At 44.0% G+C, this 24168-nt stretch overlaps 1 protein-coding gene across 1 annotated transcript in view; it reads right to left on the bottom strand.

Annotated features, from left to right (window-relative positions):
* The window catches only part of ADCY6 (adenylate cyclase 6), a 209560-nt gene that overhangs the window by 26663 nt on the left and 158729 nt on the right, over positions 1 to 24168 (bottom strand). Inside the window, exons 12-17 of the mRNA XM_030196836.1 lie at positions 11967 to 12114; positions 7564 to 7661; positions 7173 to 7260; positions 1062 to 1178; positions 639 to 797; positions 359 to 534 (exon numbers count right to left, since the gene is read on the bottom strand). Of these exons, the coding sequence (XP_030052696.1) occupies positions 359 to 534; positions 639 to 797; positions 1062 to 1178; positions 7173 to 7260; positions 7564 to 7661; positions 11967 to 12114 (786 nt within the window). The remainder of the gene's footprint in view (positions 1 to 358; positions 535 to 638; positions 798 to 1061; positions 1179 to 7172; positions 7261 to 7563; positions 7662 to 11966; positions 12115 to 24168) is intronic.

The following is a 24168-nucleotide window of genomic DNA, read 5'->3' as shown; positions in this document are numbered from 1 at the left end:
TTTGGCCCGACTGCTTCCTCCGGCTCCTTTGGGCTTCCTGCTCAACTGGAACCAACTTCTATTGGGCTATGGCACCATGAACCTTCATTTGCAACACATCAGTCTTTCCCCCCTATTTATATATCCCCTCTCCCAACTCAATCCATACATTGCAGCTCACTCAGAAGCCAGCTAATGTAGAGCCTATGTGTCATTATACAGCCACAGCGAATATCCCTCCCCCCTACCAGGAACTAAGAGTACTGTCTCTGCAGCTTGCCCAGCAAAAGCCCAGCTTGGGAATTAAATCCACATCCTTCCAATGTGGCACACAGCCAGCCCATGCTTCACCCTGCTGTACGTATGCTTGTTAACTCACAGGTTGTTGGCAGTGACCAGCAGGTCGTAGTTGTCAAAAAGAACCACCTCAGGCCCCTCCACCACAATGATGTACAGAACCTCAATAGAGAGCATAAGGAGCAGCTTCCCAATGCTGCTGATCTGCAGGAAGACGGAGCAAGCGAGGAGACTCAGCAGGATACTGTAGTTAAAGTACTGTGAAGGAAGGTGGAGAAGAATCCGTGAGGGAAAAACTGCCCACACCTGCGCAACTCTGCTTCCCCTCTATTTTCACAGAGGGCACATTATGACCCTCATACCTCAGGGAAATTACAAGGTGGTGTGTTTTCATCACAGGGGGCCACTTCCATGTCCAGAGAGTAGTTGAGATTCATGATGTCACACACAACCACATCCCTGTGGCTGATGTTCAAGTTCCAGGCCGCACAGTCTCGCAGTGCTATGTGGTTACATGCAAACTGTGGGAAGAGAGAAAGAAGGGGACAAAAACAGCAGTATAACCATGGAAGCATAACACTCCTGGGACAAGCAGCTTAAGAGCACCCTAAAGAGAAGAAAGCAGATCAAGGCAGCAAGCGCACCAACTGCACACAGGAGAGAGCAAAGTGGAATCCTAACCTAGAAAAGAGAGCACAAGGTAAAGCACCATTGTCATCTCCCACAACACCTGAGCTGAGCACAGCAGCGTGTGCCACTTCTCTACTGCAAAAATTTGTGCCTACCATGTTGATGAAAGCAGATATGAAGACCAGAAGGATGGTGAAGATGCCCATGAGCGTGCTGTTCGTCCGAGATTGAACAATCTTGCGGGATATTCTCTGCAGTGCCACAGGGAAAAGCTGGAAGGGGCAAAAGATTGGAGGGGCTCAACCTTAGTATCAGAGCATGTATCCAAAAGCAGCCTCTGCATTCCCCAAACTCTCAATCATCAAATATCTCAAAACAAACAATTACTGCTAAACAGGAGCAGGCAGCCACGCTGAGGGAGACCACATACTCGCTGTTTGTGGCAAAACAGAGATCCTTATCCCTGTCGTGATTTCTTGTTTTGGGACCTTTGTGTTCCCCGGTGAGAACTTCCTCCCACTGCAGACCCTTAAGTTACAATGCAAGTGACTACGTATAATCCCTATCAGCTGGAAAGCTCTCCTTTGTATCAACAAGGATTGAAAGGGTTATAAAAACTGGTTGCACAGATGCACAATGGAGGAATTTTGTGTCTTTCCCCTGAAGCTGTAATATAATTGTATAGCATTGCCTTACAGAGAGACACAAAAGTCAGTCCTTGCTTTCAGAAGCCTATGGTGTAACTGGTTATACAATGGTTATGCAAAGTTATTGGTCAAGAAGCCAGTGTCCTAAGTTATGACTGGTTCTAAAATCATGAACAGCAGAAGAATCTAGCCCAGAATGTTTTCCGAAATATGTCTTTAGGGGCACAACCAGGACTCTGAAAAGCATTCTGTGGACAGTCTATTCCCAGAGATTATGCTGGTACTGGCTAGTTAAAGTAAACTTTGATTGGGTAAGAGTTTATTGTATAACCCCTCTTTGTTTCTGTCTCCCCAGACCAGTACAGAATGCATGGGGTTATGTCAATGAGCCAGCGGATGCAAACCGTTTAAGAGCTGTGAGCTCTGCCCTACAACAGGCACCATTCAGGCATAGCTCACCAGTATTTCCTTCTCCAGTGAATGGTGACATGCACCCCTGTACAGTTCTGGGCTGCTAATGTAGCTCCTGGGCCCAGCTGAAGAGCCTGCTACCCAACTGAGCTAAATGGGTAGGAGAGGAATCCAGGTCCCTCCATTAACTAAACTACCATGGGATCGATTGCCCCCACCTCCCACTCCCATTTGCTCCTCAGGCTTGCCAAGGGGTAGCAAAAGGATTTTATTGGGAAGGAACCCCCCCCCACAAATTTGAGCTTCAGGCTACATGGGAGCAGTGGTAGCGGGAAGAAGCTCCTGGCCAGAGGCATTGAAGAGGTGCTCCTGGTGTGGGAACTGGTGCAACAGTTCTGAGCAGTATGAACTTGATATGGTGAGTTACCTGGAACCTCCTCCCTCAATTCTGAAGTCCCAAAATGGCTGGAAAGTGTCAGGTGAGCAATGGGTTCATGCTTCCTTGTGTAAGTCTCAACCGCAACTCAGAAGCAGCCATTTTACCTCACAGCACAGGAGCTGCTGTTAAGCCACCAATTCCAGCTTCTCAGGTCTCAGAAGTGGTTTTTTTCCATTTCATAATCAGCCCTTGCTGATGTGTCAGAAAAGCTGAAGCCTTGCCCCAGCATAGGATCAGATTCCCCGCCCCCCGAGTTTATTCTACTTTTGCATACAGCTGTCCCTATGTAGTAGTTGCAGGACCTACCCATAAGCCCTAGAATTAGAGAAACTCGAGGCACAGGGTGCTGTGCAAGCTAAAACACCATGACTAAGAGTATTGGAGGACTCAGAGACCCACTCAGTTGCATCTGGTGGTACCTGCTGATATGGATTTGGACTGCTGGAGCACAGAGCCAGTGACTTAGGTAGAAGGACAAGCTGACCCCTTGGTAGAAGGGGGGAGATATTGATAGCTGAAAGGAGATGATCCTATGGTACTGCATCTCTTCCAGAAGGAAGAGCTTCAGGGGATGATTCTGCATGCATTAAAGGCATTATGTATATGGAACCTGCCACCCAGGAACCTGGATCTTTGAGACCCTTGAGAATAGGGTCTATCTGTAAGCTCCAAAACCCTTCCTGATGCATCAGGTTATCCAAGCCTTTATCTTGGCAGAATCTCCAGAGAGTGAGCTTCGAATCAGAAGGGCCATGGGTAAGCTCCTCTACCTTGAAGAGATTGCTTGCGTTGGAAGCAGTAGTTCTCCAGCCCAAAGAAATGCATGAAAAAGGGAGCTACACCAACTGAAAGGAGTAAACTGAGCTCTCAGGATCTCTCACTTCAGAATGGAGACTTTGCATTTGGTCATCACTGTGGTGGGTGCAAAGGAGTTCCTCACAGCTCTGGATCTCAAGGAGGCAATTTGAGGTCTGCATCAGAAGTATCTGCAATTCTCCATTCTGGGACACCCAGTTTCAAATACTTCTCTTTGGGCTAGCTATAGCTCCTCATATTTTTTCCAAAGTCATAGTGGTAGTGGCAGCAGCAGTGTGTAGAGTAGGTCTCATGGTTCATTCATGTTTGGATAATTGGCTCAGTTGGCAATCTACAGCCTGGGTAATTCAGTTACTTCAGTCCCTGGGATGGAAAATCAACTTCAACAAGAGAAAGCTGGAGCTGCCCTAGTGCATGGAATAACTGGGAGCTCTCTTTCATAACCTCTGGGGAAAAGAATTATTGTCCAAACAAAGAATTTAAAGCTCCAAATTTGGGTCACTCCAAGGCACAAGGTTTTATAAGCACATGTTATATGCAGATTCAAGGATCCATGGAGGCAACGCTGAATCTAGTCCCCTGGGCTCAGGCTCTTATGTTACTCCTGCAGTCCCTCTCTTCAAAAACGACAGTCGCCACAACATCAGGATGCCTTGATTGAAGGAAGCCAAAGCCAATCTGTGCTGGTGGTTGAACTCTCAAAATCTGATGAAAGGGATGGTCACTGGTTGGGTGGTGGCCACAACAAATGCAAGTCTCTTCAGTTGGCAAGCTCACTGTTTGGACCAGGTCATTCTGGGACATTGGAGAATGACCAAGGTGTTGTGGTCGATCAACTGCTTTGAGATCTGGGATATCTGAAAAGCCTTGTGGGCCTTTCAGACTCTGGTGCATGGTAAGGCGGTCAAAGTGTTTTCCGACAATGCCACAAGTGGTGGCTTATGTCAGGTAGCAAGGAGGAATGAGGAGTTTAGCAGTAGCAGCAGAGGCTGTCATGTTGATTCAGGGAAGCAGATTCATTCATTAGGGAAAAGGAAAGGGGATGGGACTTGATATACCGCCTTTCTGTGGTTACAATCAAAGCAGTTTACATATTATATACAGGTACTTATTTTGTACCTGGGGCAACGGAGGTATAAGTGACTTGCCCAGAGTCACAAGGAGCTACAGTGGGAATTGAACCCAGTTCTCCAGGATTAAAGTCCGCTGTACTAACCACTAGGCTACTCCTCCACACCAGAGACTCACCTGCAAGCATTACCAGTAGCACAACACAGCAGGGATCAAAAATGTTCAGGTGAACTTTTTGAACAGATGTGCTCTGGAGTTGAAGAGGGCCTTTGCCATGATTACAGAGTGCTGGGGAGTCCCAGTGATGGATGTGATGGTGTTTAGCCAGAATACCAAAGGACCTCTATATTTCAGATTGAGGAAAAATGGAGCAGCTGGAGTGGATGCCTTGCTGCAAAGCTGGCCTTCAGCAGAAATGTGGCATATTTTTCCTCCCTTCTTCACTTCTATTGGTTCGAGTGTTTGAAAAAGGCAGTGTCTCATCGTGGATTGGTGAATTCTAGTCATGCCAGATTGGATCAGGCATCTGTGGCACGCAGACTTGATCCAGTTATTTATTTATTGCATTTGTATCCCACATTTTCCCACCTATTTGCAGGCTCAATGTGGCTTACAGAGTTTTGGTAAGACATAGAGGCATATTTTCAAAGCACTTTGGGAGGCTAAGTTTCATAGGTTTCTATGGAACTTTGGGAGGCTAAGTGCTTTGAAAATGAGCTTGATAGTCATTCCAGGATATCAGATACAATTAGTAATGTACTAAGATTAAGTAATGGAAGAGAGAAGGAAGGTGTTAGGTAGGCTAGTATAGAAGGTGGACTTTAATAACTGGGTGGGTTGGTGAGGTAGTTTTGTAAGGCGAGGAGAGTCTGAAACGTCTGCAAGGGAGAGGCCTTCTATGGAAAGGGCTTGTAATCATGGATGACCCATCTCACTTTTGTCTTGAGAAGGTAGATCTAAGATGCAAAGGTTATGTAGACATAGTACCATGGACTTTCAGGCCAGGAAGCATTGTACTTTGTTAGCTTATGCAAGGGTCTGGAGAGTTTTTGAGGCAAGGCGTGCTGAGGGAGAACTTTTGCCATTTTGGGCATCAGTGGCTCAAATATTGTTCTTCTTGCAGAATGGACTCCAAAGTGGTTTAGCTTTAGCTTTCCTCAAGGTTCAGGTGGTGGTGCTAGCATATTACTGTACTTGCTTGAAGGTGCTCCAGTAAGCTCACATCCAGATATTATTTTCTTAAGGGCGTGGCACACATATTGGATTGGATTGACTAACTTGATATACCGCTTAATACCGAAGTTTTAAAGCTACGTCTTGTGGTTCCAGCATGAAATCTTAAATGTTGGTTTTAAGGTTGATGGCTATACCTTTTGAGCCTCTAAAGAAAACTTCCTTGAAAGATCTTACCTTGAAGATGGCATTTCTACTTGCTGTTCCTCAGACAGAAAGATTTTGGAGTTGCGGGACTTTTCTTGCTGATATTCCTTTTTGCATTTTACGGAAGCAGGAGTTTCCAAAACAATATCAGCCTTCCATATTAACCAGGTGAGTTGCTTCCCTTGGGAGTACGATTTTAATATTTAGATGTCTATAGAGTATTACTGCGGTACCTGAAGGTAACCAACGAGTTTTGTAGATTAGACCAACTATTTGTCTGCACTGGCTGAAGGAGGTGATCATTTCTGCTTATCTGCTTAAAGGTCTGGAGCTCCATTGTGAGCTCATGTGACCTGGGGTATGGTAGCAGCATGATCAGCAGCAGCCTGGGCAATTTCTTCAGTAAAGGTGTGTAAGGCTGCCACTTGTTTACTAAGTTTTACAAACTGGATGATTAGGCCAGAGATGATGTTGCAATCCTATTGGCACGGGAGTCATCGTCCCACCTAGCACAAGGATTGCTTTGCAACATCCCATGCATTCCTGACTGGTCTAGTGAGATGAAAAGAAAGGAAAAATTTGGTCTTACCTGACAGTTTTCTTTTCTCGATTTCAACCGGACTCATCCAGATACTCACCCTGTGGTTTCAACTCTATACTGTTTGTCTTTTTTCATCTACTCTCAATTTGGACTCTGCGGAGGCACCAGGAGCTCTGAAAGGCTCCTTGAGTGGACAGGTTTCTGGAGAAGAAGTCTAGATTCCTTCCTCTAATATCTTAAGTTTATAGAGCGGTTTGGTTGGTCAGCATTTACATTATTACAGGAATATTGGTGATGCCTCCAAAGTGCTTCTTGTAGGACAGAGCTCAGATCTCTTAAGTCTCTGTCTCCATCTACTAACAGACAGACATAACCCATGCACTCTGGACCGGTCTGGTTGGACTCAAGGAAAGAAAATTACCAATTTTTTTCTTCTTATTCTCTGTTTACTAGTTTAAAAACTTGCCCAGTTCTCAATGTGTTTATCTTGTTGGGCAGACTGGATGGACCGTACAGGTCTTTATCTGCCGTCATTTACTATGTTACTATATATTTTTTTTTCTAAGATACTGCTCACTTTGTTGGGCCATTAACCTTACGTCTGTGACTGACTGGTGATTTCAGCATTTGGTAAGCTTTGTAGGTACATTTTTGGAAACTGTGTGAACCCAGAGTTTTGTAAAAATTACTTCATCCCTAGAAACCACTGCTTGCAGGGGCACATGTGCAGGTGAGACAGGAGACAGAGTTTGAGCACTGCTTAACCTTGTGGACACTTGGAGGGTCCTGCTAGCTCAGAATAGCATTAGGTGTAGTGCTATGGCAGGCTTGTCCAAGTTCAGTCCTCAAGGGCTACAAGCAAACCAGGCTTTCAGGATACCCCTAATGAATATGCATACAATGGATGTAGTGAGTGTACAAATCTTTCTCATGCAAATTCATTGGGGAAGAAAGTACTCACCTTTAAACAGGAATATACGGCACACACAAATAGGATGCTGGCCAGAATGATGAAGATGCTACAGTAGACTCCAAGCATCAGAGCAGAGCTGTGGGAACAGACCTACAGTTAAGGAGGAATTGGTGTCCAGGTCTCATAGGCCTGCACTTTGCCTATGTGCAGACAGAATTCACACGCACATGCAAACTAACCAATGCATCACACAAATGTGAACACGTACACACACACATTTCAAGCGTCACCTCTATAGCAAAGCTTAGACAGATGACTACAGTCTCTCTACAAGAGGAGGGACGGCAGAAAACTGCTATGCCATCACAGTACTCACTGTAGCACCTTAACAGACTCTCAGAGGGAAGGAGGAGGGTCATGAGTCAAAGGCCATACTCACTGTGGGAAAATCACAATCTGGATGAAGCAAATGAAGCAAAACACCAGCAAAGTGCAGGCCACATAACCCCCAAATCGGTCATCTATTTTCTTGGAATACTGCATGCAAAAAAGAGAGATGCTTATTAGAGAAAACACACACAGAGGCAGATTTTTTTTAATGAAAGACAAAAAGACATGTCAGCTATAGGACAAAGACACACAGATACGCAGTTTAAAGAGTGGGACAGATACACAGTGCATAAGAAACTCCAGAGCATCATAAGACAGTGGCATACTGTTTAAGGAAATACAATGATAATAGGTGACACTTCATGGATTCAGTGAAAACTTAGGTTTTGAAGTAATGCAAAGCTGTAATACCATCAATTTCCACTCTATTAACTCCTCCCACAATTAATCCTCACCCTATGAGGTACTGCTGTGTGACAGCAGCAGCCTGAACAACACATCTGATGCCTATTACTGCCCCTGTAATATTTTATGAAAGTATGAGCACAGCCCCCATGCTAGACAGATTCTATATAGATTTTCTCTACAGAGGTAAATGCTTTCCCTGAACAGGAATCAGACAGTGCTCTAAGGAACTTGGAGGAGTCCTATGCCCCCCTCTTATAGGCTTCAGTAATGCAATGACAAATCCATCCAGAGCTAAAATGTGACGGAAGCTGTCTTCCAAGCATCAAAAACTACAAAAGAGTTACTTGGATTTCCTAAGACTTTTTTTTTTCTTCTTCCATAAAGCACCAGAGCTCTTTTAAGGTCTGAAGAATGAAACCTTGTTTTGGACATATTGACAAGCGAACAATTTGTATTACCCATAGCTGTCTTTTAAAGTTCTTCTCTGAGAATGTACTATCATAGGTATTAATTCTCTAAAACAGTCATGATTTTCCTAAATAAACCATTGGTTTATTGATGTCGGGGTGTTTTTAGAAAGGTAATCTTTAGACTGAGGTGCTCTCTCAATACTGTAGATACCCCCTAATATTCAGCCAGTGGCAGGTAGTGTGGTTAACGCCCGCTGACGGCACTGATCCCAGATATTCAATGTGGGGCCATATCTGGCAACTGGCATTGAATATCCAGTTTCAGTTTTGTCTGTGGCAACTTAACCGGTTAAACTGATATTCAACGCTAACTGGTTAAGAGCTTTGCAGTTAAAGATAGGCCGCATAAATAGCAGGACTATCTTAACCACTAAACTTAGCCTCTTAGCGCTGAATAGTCGCACGACTAGCTGCTAAGCGCTATTATTCAGCAGAGATAACCGGCTATCTCGCACTGAATATTACCCGTTAGCTGGCTAAGCGTTATTTAACCGGTTAAATAGCGCTGAATATCAGGCCCATAGTATCTTGGTATTTTGAAACTAATGGTCTGTACTGTATTTATTTTTATTTGTTTTTAAAGAATTCATTTGTATGTTGTGTAAAATATATTTTGTTATTTTATAAATTTTGTTTACATATTTTTTTCTTGAACAATATATTTGGGATGAACAACTTTTATAAACCATTCCGATTGATACAGTTAACAGATGAAGACTGTATGGTTGGTGTTCTATAGTGGCGGGAAAAAAACAGTACCAAGGGCTATCAAGTAAGGGACAGTCAAGAGTCCTTCATTGATAGACCCGACATGGGCCGTGTTTTGGCATCACTACGCCTGTATCAGGGGTCTAAATAAGAAAAACTAAACACAGAAACACTAACAAACAATTGAACGGTCATATTATATATAATGCATAGCAAATACATATACATAGTGGTAAGTAAACCAAAATATGAACAGAATTAAATGAGCATACTCAAAGAAGTCTCAAATAAAAATGAAACATGTAAAAGTAACATATGATGAAAAGAATATTTCAATAAACACAAATCATGGGTCAAACATTTAATGAAAAAATCACCTCCAATATGTCTGCTATGTGGTGTATGTGAATGTGCTAACAGAAATAATATGTGTATGTGAGAACTGATTGAGTGAAAATACAGTGAAAAAACATGTGTATGTAACGGTGGCTCAATCTTACCAAGGGCCCAGTGCAAAAAGGAAGCCATAAAATATGGCTGTCTCGGTAAAATTTACCAAGTCGCAAAGAGCGACCAATGAACAAAGGGGATCGTATGCAAATGAGGTGCACAGATCCCCCTTTGTGCATCGGTCGCTGTTCGCAACTCAGCTGTCAAATGCATTTGACAGCTTGCATAAAGATCGCTGGTGGTCCAGTGGAATGCCTCCAGATCCCCACCCCCCAAAACAATTCTCTGGTGGTCCAGTGGACCCCACACCCCCCATGCCTCCCGACCCCCCCCCCCCCGAAACAATTCCCTGGTGGTTCAGTGGACCCCACACCCATCCCCCCTAGCAAAATCATCCTGGTGGTCCAGTGGACTCAGACCCCCCTCCCCACACCCCAGCAATCATCTATCCTGGTGATCTAGTGATTCTTCCTCCCCTCCCTTGCCCATACCTTAACTTGAGGCAGGAGGCCAGGAGCAACACCTCCTCCCGCCTCACACCCCACCACTTCCACCATGGTGCTTAGCCCCACCCTGTGGATCCCAGAATGTACCAGGCAGGGGCTGGATGCCGTCATTTTGGAAGCGGCGGGGCCAAGGCAGGAGGGAGGTGGTGTTGCTCCTGCCCTCCTGCCTCCAACTTTTTAAGGAATGGGCACAGCAGGGCAGGGGAGGGGGGGGGGGGGTCACTATCTCTGCTGGGGTGCAGGGTCCACCAGGGCATTGTTTTGGGGTGGGGGGAGATGTGGGGGTCACTGGACCACCAGGAAATTGTTTTGGGGAGGTTGGGAGTTAACAGAGGAGCACTGGACCACCAGGGAATAGTTTCGGGAAGGGGGGGTCAAGAGGCGTGGGGGGTGTCGTGAGGAGGGGGAGTGCCATGGAAAACCCTCTGTGCATTACTCGCTTAATAATGCTACAATCAGTGTAAAGCAAATGTTCCCAGCACAGTAAGCTTTGTGCATCAGGCCCCAAGTCAATTGTAATCGGGCTCTTGAACAATGCCTCATATAGTAGTAGCTCACTGAATCCAATAACCTTAAATGAGAATCCGGCAAAAGAAATGGAAAGTTAAGAAAAGTAATAACAAATTCCAAGTTGCAGCTAAAAACACTCTTTATACCATTAGGAAAATTGGCACACACATACGGACATAGGCATACATAGGCATAGCACTCAAAACTAATCACACAGCATCTTGGATTTCCTAGCTTCTCTAATGTGCACCAATTTTCTTAACTCGACTTCAGCCCTTGGTGCTATTTTTTTCCATTCCTGTGTGTGCACTTTGAACCTCTTTTTTTGCCATTTGACTGATGTTCTGTGGTGTCAATGTTTTATTGCTGCTGACACGCCATACAAGTGTGTTTTAAGAGACTGTATAATGTATAATTACATAATAGTATAAGAGTATACACTGCTCAGGAAGACCAAGTTTTATTTATAAAAAATGTTTATTCTTCACTTTTTTCATTTGTACTGATTTTACAATGATTCAGACAGTTCAGCTCCCTGATTATGTCAATCAAGAGTGGGAATCTAAGATCTGAGAGAGGCTGTTTATTATTTGTAATTTGCCTTTTTGGCAAAGGCAAAATGTAAATTCCTGGGTGTGATTTTCAAACTAATGGATGGATTAGGCTTTACACTTAAGAATTAAGTTATATGTTTTTTAAAATATGTGATCTTTCTATGGTTTTAAAAATACCGCAGAGGTTTGTTTCTTTTGCTTAGGTTCAGCTATCATTTATAGCACCTCAAATAAATAACTTAGGGATCCCTTGAGCTGGCCCTGATCCAAATTTACATGTATTCTAATGTTTTGAGACATGATGCTTACTAAAGTGTACTAAGGATTTGTACCTAACACACGTTAACTTCAAAGATAAAGGCACATTAAGTGCAAACATTTGCAGTAACTGTTGTGGGCGTTCCCAGCATTTTGAATTTGCTGTTGTTAAGTTAATGCACAGTTCATTATTCTGTATTAAATGCATGTCAGATAATGTGAAATGCAGTTAGCTACGCTGTGTTACCACACAGTAACTGCTAACGCGCCAGATAGCTATCTCTAGGTTAACTGTTATCATGTGCTAAACTGCAGCATTAAACTCCAACACAGAAACAGTAGGGTTTGAACCTTGCAGTTACACAGTGATAGCTTAGAAAACAGGACCCATAACAAGAAAGGAAGATTTTTGAAAGTTTCTACTGTCTTAAAGAAATTGAGATTAATTGAAACCCTAGGGTACTGAGAGGGGAGTGCCTTGCAGAGCCAGATTAAAATATAAGTGGTGAGAAAGAGCAAAAATGGATGGACAGAACTGACCAAAAATAAAAGCAGGAGTTTGCAAGGCATAATTGCTGCCATCCTCACCTTCTTCTCTAAATCTGGGGTCTGAAAAGTGAGCAAAAACTTTTTCACATGGTCCTTTCGCAGCTGGTCAATGCTTCGAGCATCTATTGCTCGTCCCAGAAACTCATCTACTTCATCCTCAGGATTCAGGGCTTCCTGGGCACTCCGGCTACAGTTCAGGAGAAAGAAGGGGAGAGAAAGAAAAAATGATGGAGAAATAGGCAAACAGCGATACTCCTGCCTACTCAAAAGCGTGTTCTGCTACCACAGTAACACAAAACATTGGACACAAAAGGAACATCTAAGGCTGTCAAATTTATTTCCTAGAACAATCCTATAAATCCCAGTTTATCTTCAACTTTCTGTTGCCAATAGGGATCCCCTGTGCTTATGCTAGGCTTTCTTGAAGTTTGCTACTACTTAGGCTTCCCACCGACTCCCCTGGAAAGTCCTCCCATGCATCATTCCACCCTTTCTAAGGGGGTTAAGAATGCACATTCCTGGGCAAGATACTCCCGTAGGGATTATTTAATATCATCTAATAAGATCAGTGAAGACATATTTGAGGACTGTGACTTTTGTTACTAGATAATACCTGAGATGAACAAGAATTTCAAAGAAACACTGGATAATTATACCGACACATAAAATTCTTAGAGAAGCAAAGAATTGCTCACACAAGGGATTAAAAAAATTTTTTTTTAATCACTTTATTGGGTATAACAACATAAAAGTACAATGGAACTCAACTAGTAATTTCAGCATATAAAACAGTCCAAAAGGTTCAACAAGGGACATCACTACAAAATGTATGTAAAGGGCAGTACAATACGTCAGTCAGACCCATATAGCTTTTTTAATGATTTGATTCCCCCCACCCCCTTCAAAATAACACCTACAACTGGTCAAAAACTAAGCCCTCCCCAACTCCTTATTGAAACTAAGTATCCCCGTAAACCTTTCCTCTTGGAGCAGTGACTCCAACCCCCCCCCCCCCCCAAAAAAAAATAAAATAAAATATATAAATGAAAAATTCCCTGCGCTCACTGAGTGCCTCTCAAATGTTCCATCAAAAAGAATACTCGGCATTAAAAAGCAATACGAGTTGCACAGAGTAGTTAGTTGCTGGCACACCTCTCCCTAAATGGCCTGGATATCTGGGCGATGTCAGAACATGTGGGCTAAACTCACATTCCCACCCCCACATTCATCCACCTCCTTTAAGCTTTGCTGTATACACTCTATGCCCTAAATATGAACTTATAATATATATCTTCATTATAGGAGACATCAACCTACATCTTGAAGACGACACTTCAAAAAACACACTAGAATGTAAAGAATTCCTGAAACTCTGGGACTTACACGCTCCAAACACCCAACCAACACACGAAAAAGGACACACACTGGACATCATCACACACAAATTCGACCAAAATTCAACTATCCGACTCACAGACACAAGATGGATACCCACACCATGGACAGACCACTATAAAGCACATATCTCCCTCCTCTGGCAAAAAACACACAGAAACGCAGTCAACAAAAACGAACGAACAACATACACTACGAGAGGAAAGATAGACCCTACATCATTCTGGCAACAGGTCTACCAAAATGAATGACCACTAAACACCGACACCGTACAATTCCTCCTAGAATGGGATAACATATGTAAAACAACATTAGACACAATTGCCCCAATCCAAACCAGAACATCGCACAGGAAAAAATCAAATCCATGGTTCACCGAAGAGCTGAAAGAACTGAAAACGCAAGTCAGAAAACTAGAACGCGCATGGAACAAAAAGAAAGATGAACACACACTGAATGCATGGAAATCACTTAGGAGGAAATACAAATACACCATAAAACAGACTAAAAGACTACACTACAAAACTATGATTGGACCAAACTACAAAGACACACACAAACTCTTCCACCTTGTAAATAAGCTGCTAGACACTTCACCTGTCACAAACAATAACAAAGCAATACCAGGGGTCGATGACCTCGCGAAATACTTCAAAGAGAAAATCACACAACTACGACTTAGAATACCCACCAGCCCCACCGAATACTCAACACTCCTGAACTGTCTAGACCCTGAAGACGGAATATACCCAGCAGACAGGATCTGGACTGAATTCGAAGTACTGTCAGAAGACCTTACCGTTAGAACGATTAAAAGATTCGCCAAATCCCAATGCAAACTAGACATCTGCCCAAGTAACCTCATGAAATCAGCTCCTCATCAATTCATATTAGACTTAACGAACCACCTGAATTTCATGCTACAAAACGGTCTTTTCCCAAAGGAAAAAGGAAAAATCTTACTCACCCCAATACCCAAAGACACAAAGAAAAACGCTAGTGAATTAACTAACTACAGACCAGTTGCATCCATACCACTAATAACTAAAATAACAGAAGGAGTGGTAACCAAGCAACTCACAAGTTATCTCGACAAGTTCTCAATACTGCATGATGCCCAATCAGGATTCCGCTCGAATCACAGCACAGAGACAGTACTAACTACCCTACTGACCAAATTTAAGCAACGGATAGCAACTGGCTCCAATATACTCCTCCTACAATTTGACATGTCAAGTGCCTTCGACATGGTTGACCACGGAATCCTATTACACATTCTTGAATATTTCGGCATCGGAGGCAATGTCCTAAATTGGTTCAAGGGATTCTTAACTTCACGCTCATACCAAGTCACATCAAATTCAACCACATCTGCTGCATGGACACCTGAGTGCGGAGTACCGCAGGGATCTCCCCTCTCACCAACAATTTTCAACCTACTGATGACCCCACTAGCAAAACTTCTATCAAACCACAACCTTAACCCTTACATATATGCCGATGATGTAACGATATCTATCCCTTTTAAACAAAACATCAGCGAAATCTCTAATGAAATCAACCAAAGTCTACACATTATGAACACCTGGGCAGATGCATTCCGACTGAAATTGAACGCAGAAAAAACTCAATGCCTCATACTAACCTCCCAATACAATACAACAAAATTTACTACTATCAACACACCTAAACTAAACTTGCCAATTTCAGAAAATTTAAAAATCCTCGGAGTAACAATCGACCGCCACCTTACACTTGAAACTCACGCGAACAACACAGTAAAAAAGATGTTCTTCTCCATGTGGAAGCTGAAAAGAATAAAACCATTCTTTCCAAGATTTGTCTTCCGCACCTTGGTACAATCACTCGTATTAAGCCATCTGGATTACTGCAACTCATTATACGCAGGCTGCAAAGAACAAATAATGAGAAAACTTCAGACAGCTCAGAATACAGCGGCCAGACTCATCTTCGGAAAACCAAAATACGAAAGTGCAGCACCACTACGCAAGAAACTACACTGGCTCCCACTTAAGGAACGTGTCACCTTTAAAATATGCACATTAGTGCATAAAATCATTCACGGTGAAGCCCCAGCATACATGTCCGACTTGGTAGACCTGCCACCCAGAAACACCAAAAAATCATCCAGAACTTTCCTCAACCTCCACTTCCCTAAGTGCAAAGGCATAAAGTATAAATGACTACATGCTTCAACCTTCTCCTACAAGAGCACGCAACTCTGGAACGCACTACCACGCGGCCTGAGAGCGGTCTACGAGTTGACAGACTTCCGCAAACGATTGAAGACCCATCTCTTTGACAAAACATACCGCAAGGAGCAAAACATACAAATCCCATACACATCATAACAATGCCTCAAGATATTACCCCACGTACTCCACGTCCCCGTACTCTCCCATTCAATATCTACCCACAGATAAAAACTGTCTACCCCATCGCTCACTTGTTATTATTCGATCAGCGTAGCAACTCCCCCACACCACATCCTTTAGTTTCCACGCCCCTAAGGCGACTGATCTGATCTTGTCATCCTTAATTTGCTCACAATGTAACCCATAATCGAATTGTAATGTAATTAAGAAACTGTATTCCCATCATTTACAATGTATTGTAAGCCACACTGAGCCCGCAAATAGGTGGGAAAATGTGGGATACAAATGCAACTAAATAAATAAAATAAATAAATAAAATATCCCACAAAGTTACATTAGTCATAGCTTGATCGACAGTGGTTATACACTTCTTCAGGCAATCCTCCTCGGAAATCTCATGACCTAAATCTATAACCCAGTGAGTTACCAAGGCATCAAAATTGTACAGTTCCTCCTCACTTAAAAAAAAAAAAAATTTATGATGACTAGCCATTTTAATTTGCAACTAGGCTTGAAAACATGTTTTTAGTGCGTGCTAATGATTAGCGCGTGCTAAACACTAGAGGTACCCAAAGAAATATATATATATGGGCATCTCTAGCATTTAGCACACGCTTATTTTTAGCATGTGGTAAAAACGCTAGTGCACCTTAGTAAAAGGATCCCACAGAGTGCTATTCAAACGTTCATAACTATCCATTGACAGTGCAGAGGCTGGTAAGCTAAGGATGAAATGTTTCATTTCTGCATAAGCATACCACTCGTTACTATCAATCTGAAATTCTGTCTGTGGTCTTGAAAATATTTCAATTTACCATCCTCAAACATCTGAGGAAGATATACTATATCCAAGCTTGTTTCCAGGTCTGAAAAGTCTGAGATGTCAAACCAGACATAAATGCAGGATTTACACATAAAGATAAGTAGAGGAGTGTGGTAGCCGTGTTAGTCCACTCTTAAGGTTATCAATAGAAATCAAACAAAATAAAACATGGAAAAGAAAATAAGATGATACCTTTTTTATTGGACATAACTTAATACATTTCTTGATTAGCTTTCGAAGGTTGCCCTTCTTCGTCAGATCGGAATTGCTTATTTCCGATCTGACGAAGAAGGGCAACCTTCGAAAGCTAATTTGATTTCTATTGATACACATAAAGACAATAATTGGGTAGTTTTATATGAATACTGGAAACAAATCTACAAAGGCGCCACCACATAATCCGTACAGATTGTAGTAGCACATGATTTTTCGAAAACCAATCCAGCCTACTCAAAAGCAGCATGCAAGAAATAGCTATGATGCAGCGGTGCACATAGGGTAGTTTCAAAGGGATGATTGTATAAGGATCTGTCTCACAGAACTATTCACTAAGATGACAAATGCCATAAGCCACACTGAATCTCTGAAGACTAAGGCGGCCAAGGCCTTCTTTCTCTATATATTTATAAAGCAGGCAGAGAGGTAATTGGGCTCGTTTATCCAGCCATAAGAATTTAGTCAGTGCTCTATTCACCTAAGTAAGGTCATGCGTTGTAAGGGCCAAGGGTTGTACCTGAAAAACAGATCTACTTGGGCACCAAAATCATGTTATATATATTAAAAAAAAATATCCGACTTCCGGTGGAGCCGAGCGGGAAGATGGCCGCCGATTAGAGGGCTCCGCAACACCGCGCGAGGGACTTCCATCTCCCCCCGCCTCAGGGGCTCCCCCGCGACAACCAGCGCTGCCTAAAGGCCCCGAGAGCAAGAAGATACCGGCGGGACCTTGCCGATGCGCCCCATAGAACGGCAGTCGAAGTTTATTGAACCGCGTGCGCCGCTGGCGGTCGGAAGAATCCCGGAACGGGCAGAGGAAGGACAGCAGCATGGGTAAGCGGCAAGTGGCGGTATGATAAGGAGCTGGGATCAGAACGAAAGAAGGGTGATAAAAGCAGGAGCGACTCAGCGATAGTTCCTCCCAACTGCTCCTCCCCCGCCTCGACGAGGGTGCTAGCCCGGTCTATAACAATTCTCATAACCGGGGGGAAAAGCGAACTAAACCCACTGTAATAGAAGGGTGAGCGACGCACTGGTGACTCGTGTCAGCCAAGAAATTTACCACAGCAGTCCCCTTGAACTTTCTGGATGAGATAACTGCTAATAGAGGAGAGGAATTATGCCAAGATCGACATTACTATATAGTCTGGACAAAGAACTGAATTAAGGCGAGTGTTGCTCTGCTTATAACAGTTAAATCATCATAGGAAGTGAAATAGCAGTGCACATTGGTTATAGGACACTCTGTTCCTGCGATATTCTCAGATAAGGGTGCCAGCGCCACTAAATCAGCACGCAAAGCACAGCACAGGGCGTTACACGGACTGTATGGAGCAATATTTGAGGCCTAAGTCTGCTGGTACAACTCGAAGCGGCACCAAATACGATAAGGGGAAAAGTACTCCTCTACCCGCAGGGGCACAAATGGCAGAAGGAAAGCTTGAAAAACTTGGGGATTTCTCTAAAAAGCAATTGGCTCAGATCACTATGGCAGTAAGTGCTGCACTTAACCCAAGATTTGACTTGCTAGAACGCCAAATGAGCAATATGGAAGCTACCATGGCAGATACAGTGAAGAGACTGGGGGAAGCGGAAAGCAGAATCTCAGTTTTGGAAGATACCAGGGCACAGAACACTCAAGATGTTACCCGGATGATGGATCAGCTCAAGGCACAACAAGATAAGATTGAAGACATGGAGAACAGAGCGAGAAGATGCAACTTGCGAATTGTTGGCCTACCAGAGGCAATCCCAGAGAAATCACTGGGGCACGTGTTGGAGCAGTGGCTTAAAAAAGAACTGGCTCTGTCTGATAGTTATGGAGAATTGTGCATAGAAAGAGCGCACAGGCTGGGCCGGTGGCAACAGGGGCAACAAAGACCCAGACTGGTGATAATTAAAGTTCATAACTACTTGCATAAAGAAGAAATTATGAGGAGCTTCCGTTTAAAAAGAGACACTCTGAGATATGATGGAGCCCAGATAAAAATCTTCCAAGATTACTCAGCAGGAGTACAAGAACAAAGGCGATGATTTCACCCGCTTTGCACAACCTTGGTTAACAGAAAAACAAGATTCTTGCTGCTTTACCCGGCTGTTTTGAAGATCCAGCACGAAAACAGATGGCGTTCCTTCCACTCAGTCCAAGAAGCCCAACAGTTTATAGACGTTGAACTACAGGCGCCAGACGCTGCACCAACCTGACTATAAGACCAGAGGACTCTTGTTGAAGGCTCACACAACATTTTCAAGTATAAAAGACAGAGACGATGGTGTGATCTACTAAGGTTATGTAAGGCATTTGTTGGTGCAATATTGATAAAGTACTAATATGTTATATGTTTCATTAACAAGAATAGTGGTGGTGGGAGTTTGCATACTTAAGGGTCATCATAGATCCGACCTGATCCCAAAAGGGGGGGAGCTGTTGCTGGGTCGGGGGGGAGAGCTGAAGGGAAGGGAGGGGGGGAGGGGGAACCTTGTAGCGGTAATATGTCACCTGGAAGGAGAGAAGTAATGGTTAGGGATGGAAGGGAGGGGGGGTCTAGGCAACAGGATGGGTAAAGGGAGGGGAAGACGGAGATTTGAAAAGAATCAATGTCTAAGGGAGGGAGGGTGCTCCAGAGCTATAAAGATAGGGTCTCACACACAGGCCAAGCAAAAGGAAGAAACACACTGGAATTGCATGCCCATGGTGGCGGGAACGATAGGGAAAGGATTATGTATACAGCTACTGGGGAAGGGCTGGGACCCAGGGGCTGAGTTCTCCAAGTTTACATACTGGAAGATAGCAAACCCACACGACTACACACTGTAAATTAGTCACTTGGAATGTGGGGGGCATCACGTCTCCCATTAAAAGGAAAAAGATACTGGCACATTTAAAGCACCTCAATGTAGATATAGCGTGTTTACAGGAAACAAAGCTGTCGGCAGCAGAACATGAAAAACTCAAACAGGGATGGGTAGGACAGGTGATATATGCATCCCCAGACGGGCGGAGAGGAGGAGTGGCAGTATGTATTCACCGCCGACTGGCCTGTAAGGTAGAAACGGTCCTCCAGGATCCCAAAGGGCGATTCCTTTTGGTTAAGCTATGGCTACAAGGGAGGGAATTATATTTGCTGAATGTCTATGCTCCTACCCCTCCTGACAGCTCCTTCTTCCCAGGGTTGTTGAGGCGGCTGCTACCATATGAAGATAAACATTTGATCATAACAGGGGACATGAATATATCAATAGACCCTAAGATGGATTATTCATGGGAGGGCGGCAGAGGAGTGGAGGGTTGGAGGGGGTCACAGATGCTAAGTGAGTTAGTCAACTCCCTCTCTGTAGTGGATGCATGGCGAAATTTACATCCTGATCAAAGAGATTACACACATCGGTCCAGGGCCCACGGGACATGGGGAAGATTAGACTACATATTCATTTCAACAGCCTTGTTCCATTGTGTCCGGGACACGAAAATCGAGGAAGTTTTGATATCTGACCATAGCCCCGTCTGGTTGGAGCTGGAGGCCCCAGGTGGCTTTCAGCCGGCCAGACGGTGGAGGTTCCCTGGCCACCTAGTAAAGGATAAATCTTTTCAAAAATTCTTAGTAAAAAAGTGGGAAGAATATGAATTGTTTAATAAAGAACACAAAACGAACCCACAACTATTTTCGTGCGCTGGAAAGGCGGTGTTACAGGGGGATCTGATAGCATATGTAGCAAATAAACGGAAAAAGAATGCAGCTAGCCTTTTGCAGCTGAACAGGCGGCTGCGGAATGCTAGACGTCAATATACCGAGCGGCAGTCCGTGGCTAACAGAAAGGCCTATCTGTCTATACAGGCCGCTGTAAACTCCTTATTGCACGAAAAAATGCAAAAGAATAGAAACTTTCAAAAATATAAGTTTCATCGCTTTGGAAACAGAGCAGGGGGTATGCTGGCTCGGCTGATTCGGAAACGGGAAGAAAATAGAGCTATATCGGCCCTGAAGGAAAAGACGGGAGGCCTTACTAATGATCCAGATAGGATCCTTCAAATATTACAGGATCATTTTAGTCGCCTCTACAGGGCCAATCAGCCTGCCACGGAGGCCCATATGAGCGACTTTCTCGGTAGGGCAAAAATGCCAAAATTGGGAGAGTCAGAGATAGCATGCCTAGAGGCCCCTATTCAACTTAAGGAGCTGTCTGAAGCAATAAAAGGGCTAAAGTCTTTCTCAGCTCCCGGGGTGGATGGGTACTCAGGAGAATTTTACAAATTGCTACAGCCCCAGTTGCTATGCCCATTATTTGAATACCACCAGGCAGTAATACGAGAAGGGAGATTCCCACTACATGAAAACACTGCTTGCATATCACTACTGTTGAAGCCGGGAAAATGTGGGGAGGAGTCCGAATCCTATAGGCCTATCTCGTTGATTAATGTCGATATCAAACTGTTAGCGAAGGTCCTGGCCACACGGCTCAACGCATGTCTACCGAGTGTGATTGAGCCTACACAAGTGGGATTTATCCCCAAAAGGCACTCGGTATTACACATTCGAAGAGTCTTATTGACAATGGCAAAGTGCCGGCATGAGGAAATCCCTGGGATATTGGTGAGCCTCGATGCCACAAAGGCTTTTGACAGGGTCGAGTGGACTTTCTTGTTCTATATGCTAGACTGGATAGGAATCCCTGCCGAAGTGAGACAAGCAATTGGGGCTCTATACTCTGGCCTGGAAGCTTATGTTACAGCAAATGGGGGGATCTCGAAAAGGTTTCAGATAGGCAGGGGAACGCGTCAAGGCTGCCCCTTATCCCCACTTTTGTTCGATCTTACACTAGAACCATTATTACGTCTCCTAAACTCAGATCTGGGAATTGGGGGGGGGGGTACGACTGGGGGAACAGGAGGTCCGAGCTTTGGCCTACGCCGATGACATCCTCCTGGTTTTAACTAACCCGCTGGAGTCCTTTAAGACTGCCCTAGCATTGATTAGGGAGTATGGGCAGCTATCAGGGTTTGGCCTCAACCTCTCTAAGTCCTGTGCGATGCCCATGGATAGTGACATTAAATTATGTTGGCAAGGAGAGGCTTTGCTCAGATGGGAGACAACAAAAATGAAATATCTAGGAGTGTACATAACTAGAGATGGGGCCTCCATGTACAGAGAGAACATAGGCCCATTGATGGAGATGACTAGAAATAAGCTGTTTATGTGGAGGGAGCTGCCACTTACAATCTGGGGTAGAATAGCGCTGTTTAATATGATGGTTGCCCCCAAATGGTTATACGTCTTTCAACAATTACCATTGTTTTTGAAACGCAAAGATGAAAAGCTCTTACAGCGCCTAATACAAAAGTTCCTTTGGCAGGGGAAGAAACCTAGAATTCCTTATCACCTGATGACGGCCCCAAGGGAGGGGGGAGGCATGGGACTCATAAACATCAAATTCCTGGCAATCGCAAGTTCCATGAGACACATAAATGATTGGTATCAGGGGACATCTGAATTTTCTATTACATCAGTGGAGACGTCGATGTTCCCAGACATACACTTTAGTCACCTGCTCCACTCTGGGACGTCCCTGCCTGTTGCAGCATTCTGAAGGCATCCCCTTTTGAAATCTCTCAGGGAGACATGGAGGTGGGTGTGTAGACGCTATCACTTTTCTGCCCGTACATCCCCGTGGCTGTCAATATGTGATAATCCAGCGTTCCCGCCAGGCCAAGGGGTTAGCATATTTAACAGGTGGGCATGAAAGGGGATGGTATACCTGGCACACATAGTCACAGAACAGGGACGAATCCTATCATACCTAGAGCTCCAGACCCAGTATGGGATCCCCCCGACATACCAATTTGCATATCGTCAGCTGAGCCACTATGTTACTTCCCTAGAGTGGACAGACCTCACGGAGGATGTGGTGGAGGTTCTCTCTGAGGAGTTTACTTTGGGAGCACAGCTCTCCGTACCATTGAGATTCCATCATCGGCAACTGAAGGACACAACAGCAGAACTAGATTTCCGACAGATTGCATGGGAATGGTCAAGGGATCTGGGCTGTACACTTACAGAGGAAGAATGTAGATCATATTTGAAATCCATTTATAAACAACGACTCTCCATACCCCAGAGAGAGAGATTATACAGATGGCTGTTGAGAACACACATATCTCCTCACAGAGCACAGAGAGCGGGGTTTACTGCCGAAGGAACCTGCACCAAATGTGGCCAAGGGGCGGCCTCTCTGGGGCATATGTTCTGGAGTTGTCCTTCTGTGGGGCGGTTCTGGAGGCAGATTATAGCAGGATTAGACCAACTATGGAATTGCACCCTCATCTGTGAACCCCTAATCTTATTTAACCGCTTTAAATTTACTGTAGAGCCCCCAGAGGGCTTTAGGGCATTTGCCAAGATGGCTATATATTTTGGAATAACCACAATTCTGCAATTCTGGAGGGCAAAAGAAACACCCCCTTTACAGACATGGCGTGCACAGATGGTGCGACAAATGAGAATAGACAGGTGTGGGGTGACTGATTTGGAAAGCCCCGCGGGTCTCAGGTTCAGGGCACAGTGGGAAATGCTTTGGATTACTCTCCCGGCTAAGGCACAAAGTTTACTGCTGAATTTTTGAAGCTTCCCCTGGGCTTCATAGGCCCAGTCAACAAATAGAGGGGCTGCTGATGGTGGTATAGATGGTACAATATCTATTGATAGATGGGCAGGCAGTGTGCAATGAGAGATACCACTGCCTTAGATACTGACCTTTGTGAGAACTGAAGTACCAGCACAGTTGACTTTGTAAAGGAGCAAAGGGGGGGGGAGGGTAGGGTAATGGGAGGGATGGGCAGGGCAGGGGGGTAGGGAAGGGTACTCCCCAGGATTAACACAGTTAAATAACTCACATAAATCGAAGCCGAACAAAGAAGTTTATTCAAGAATAATTTAGTCAGATGTTTGTCAATTGTTGTTTTTGTTATATTTGTAATACTAGAATGCGATAAGACATAGGGAGCACTAGGGTCACTAGGGGGGGAAGGAAGGGGAGAAAATGCAAATACTATACTGTAACTTGATAGGCTGATTCGGCCTGTTGGTTTGACAATATTATGTATAACTTTTATTTTTGACAAAGAACTATTTTATTTGTCTGTTACAACCAATAAAAATGATTTAAACTAAAAAAAAATATCCCACAAGAGAAAGTGGATATGCCTTCTACATTTGCGGGTGGTCCCTAGATCACCAAATCAGATGATCCACATTAATTTTATAAAGGTTGAATAGATCTCCCAGTATCTGGACACCAAGATACTTTAAAGAGCCCTCTACCATTTAAGAGAAAACTAACCCTCCCATTGATCCTGCAATTCTTGTTGTAAGGGCAGCGCGTCCAACTTATCCCAATTGATTTTTCATCTGGATAG

This window comes from Microcaecilia unicolor, chromosome 3 (assembly GCF_901765095.1).
Source record: "Microcaecilia unicolor chromosome 3, aMicUni1.1, whole genome shotgun sequence".
Lineage (NCBI taxonomy): Eukaryota > Metazoa > Chordata > Amphibia > Gymnophiona > Siphonopidae > Microcaecilia > Microcaecilia unicolor.
The sequence above is the reverse complement of the archived record's forward strand: the minus strand, read 5'-3'. Positions and strand labels throughout refer to the sequence as shown.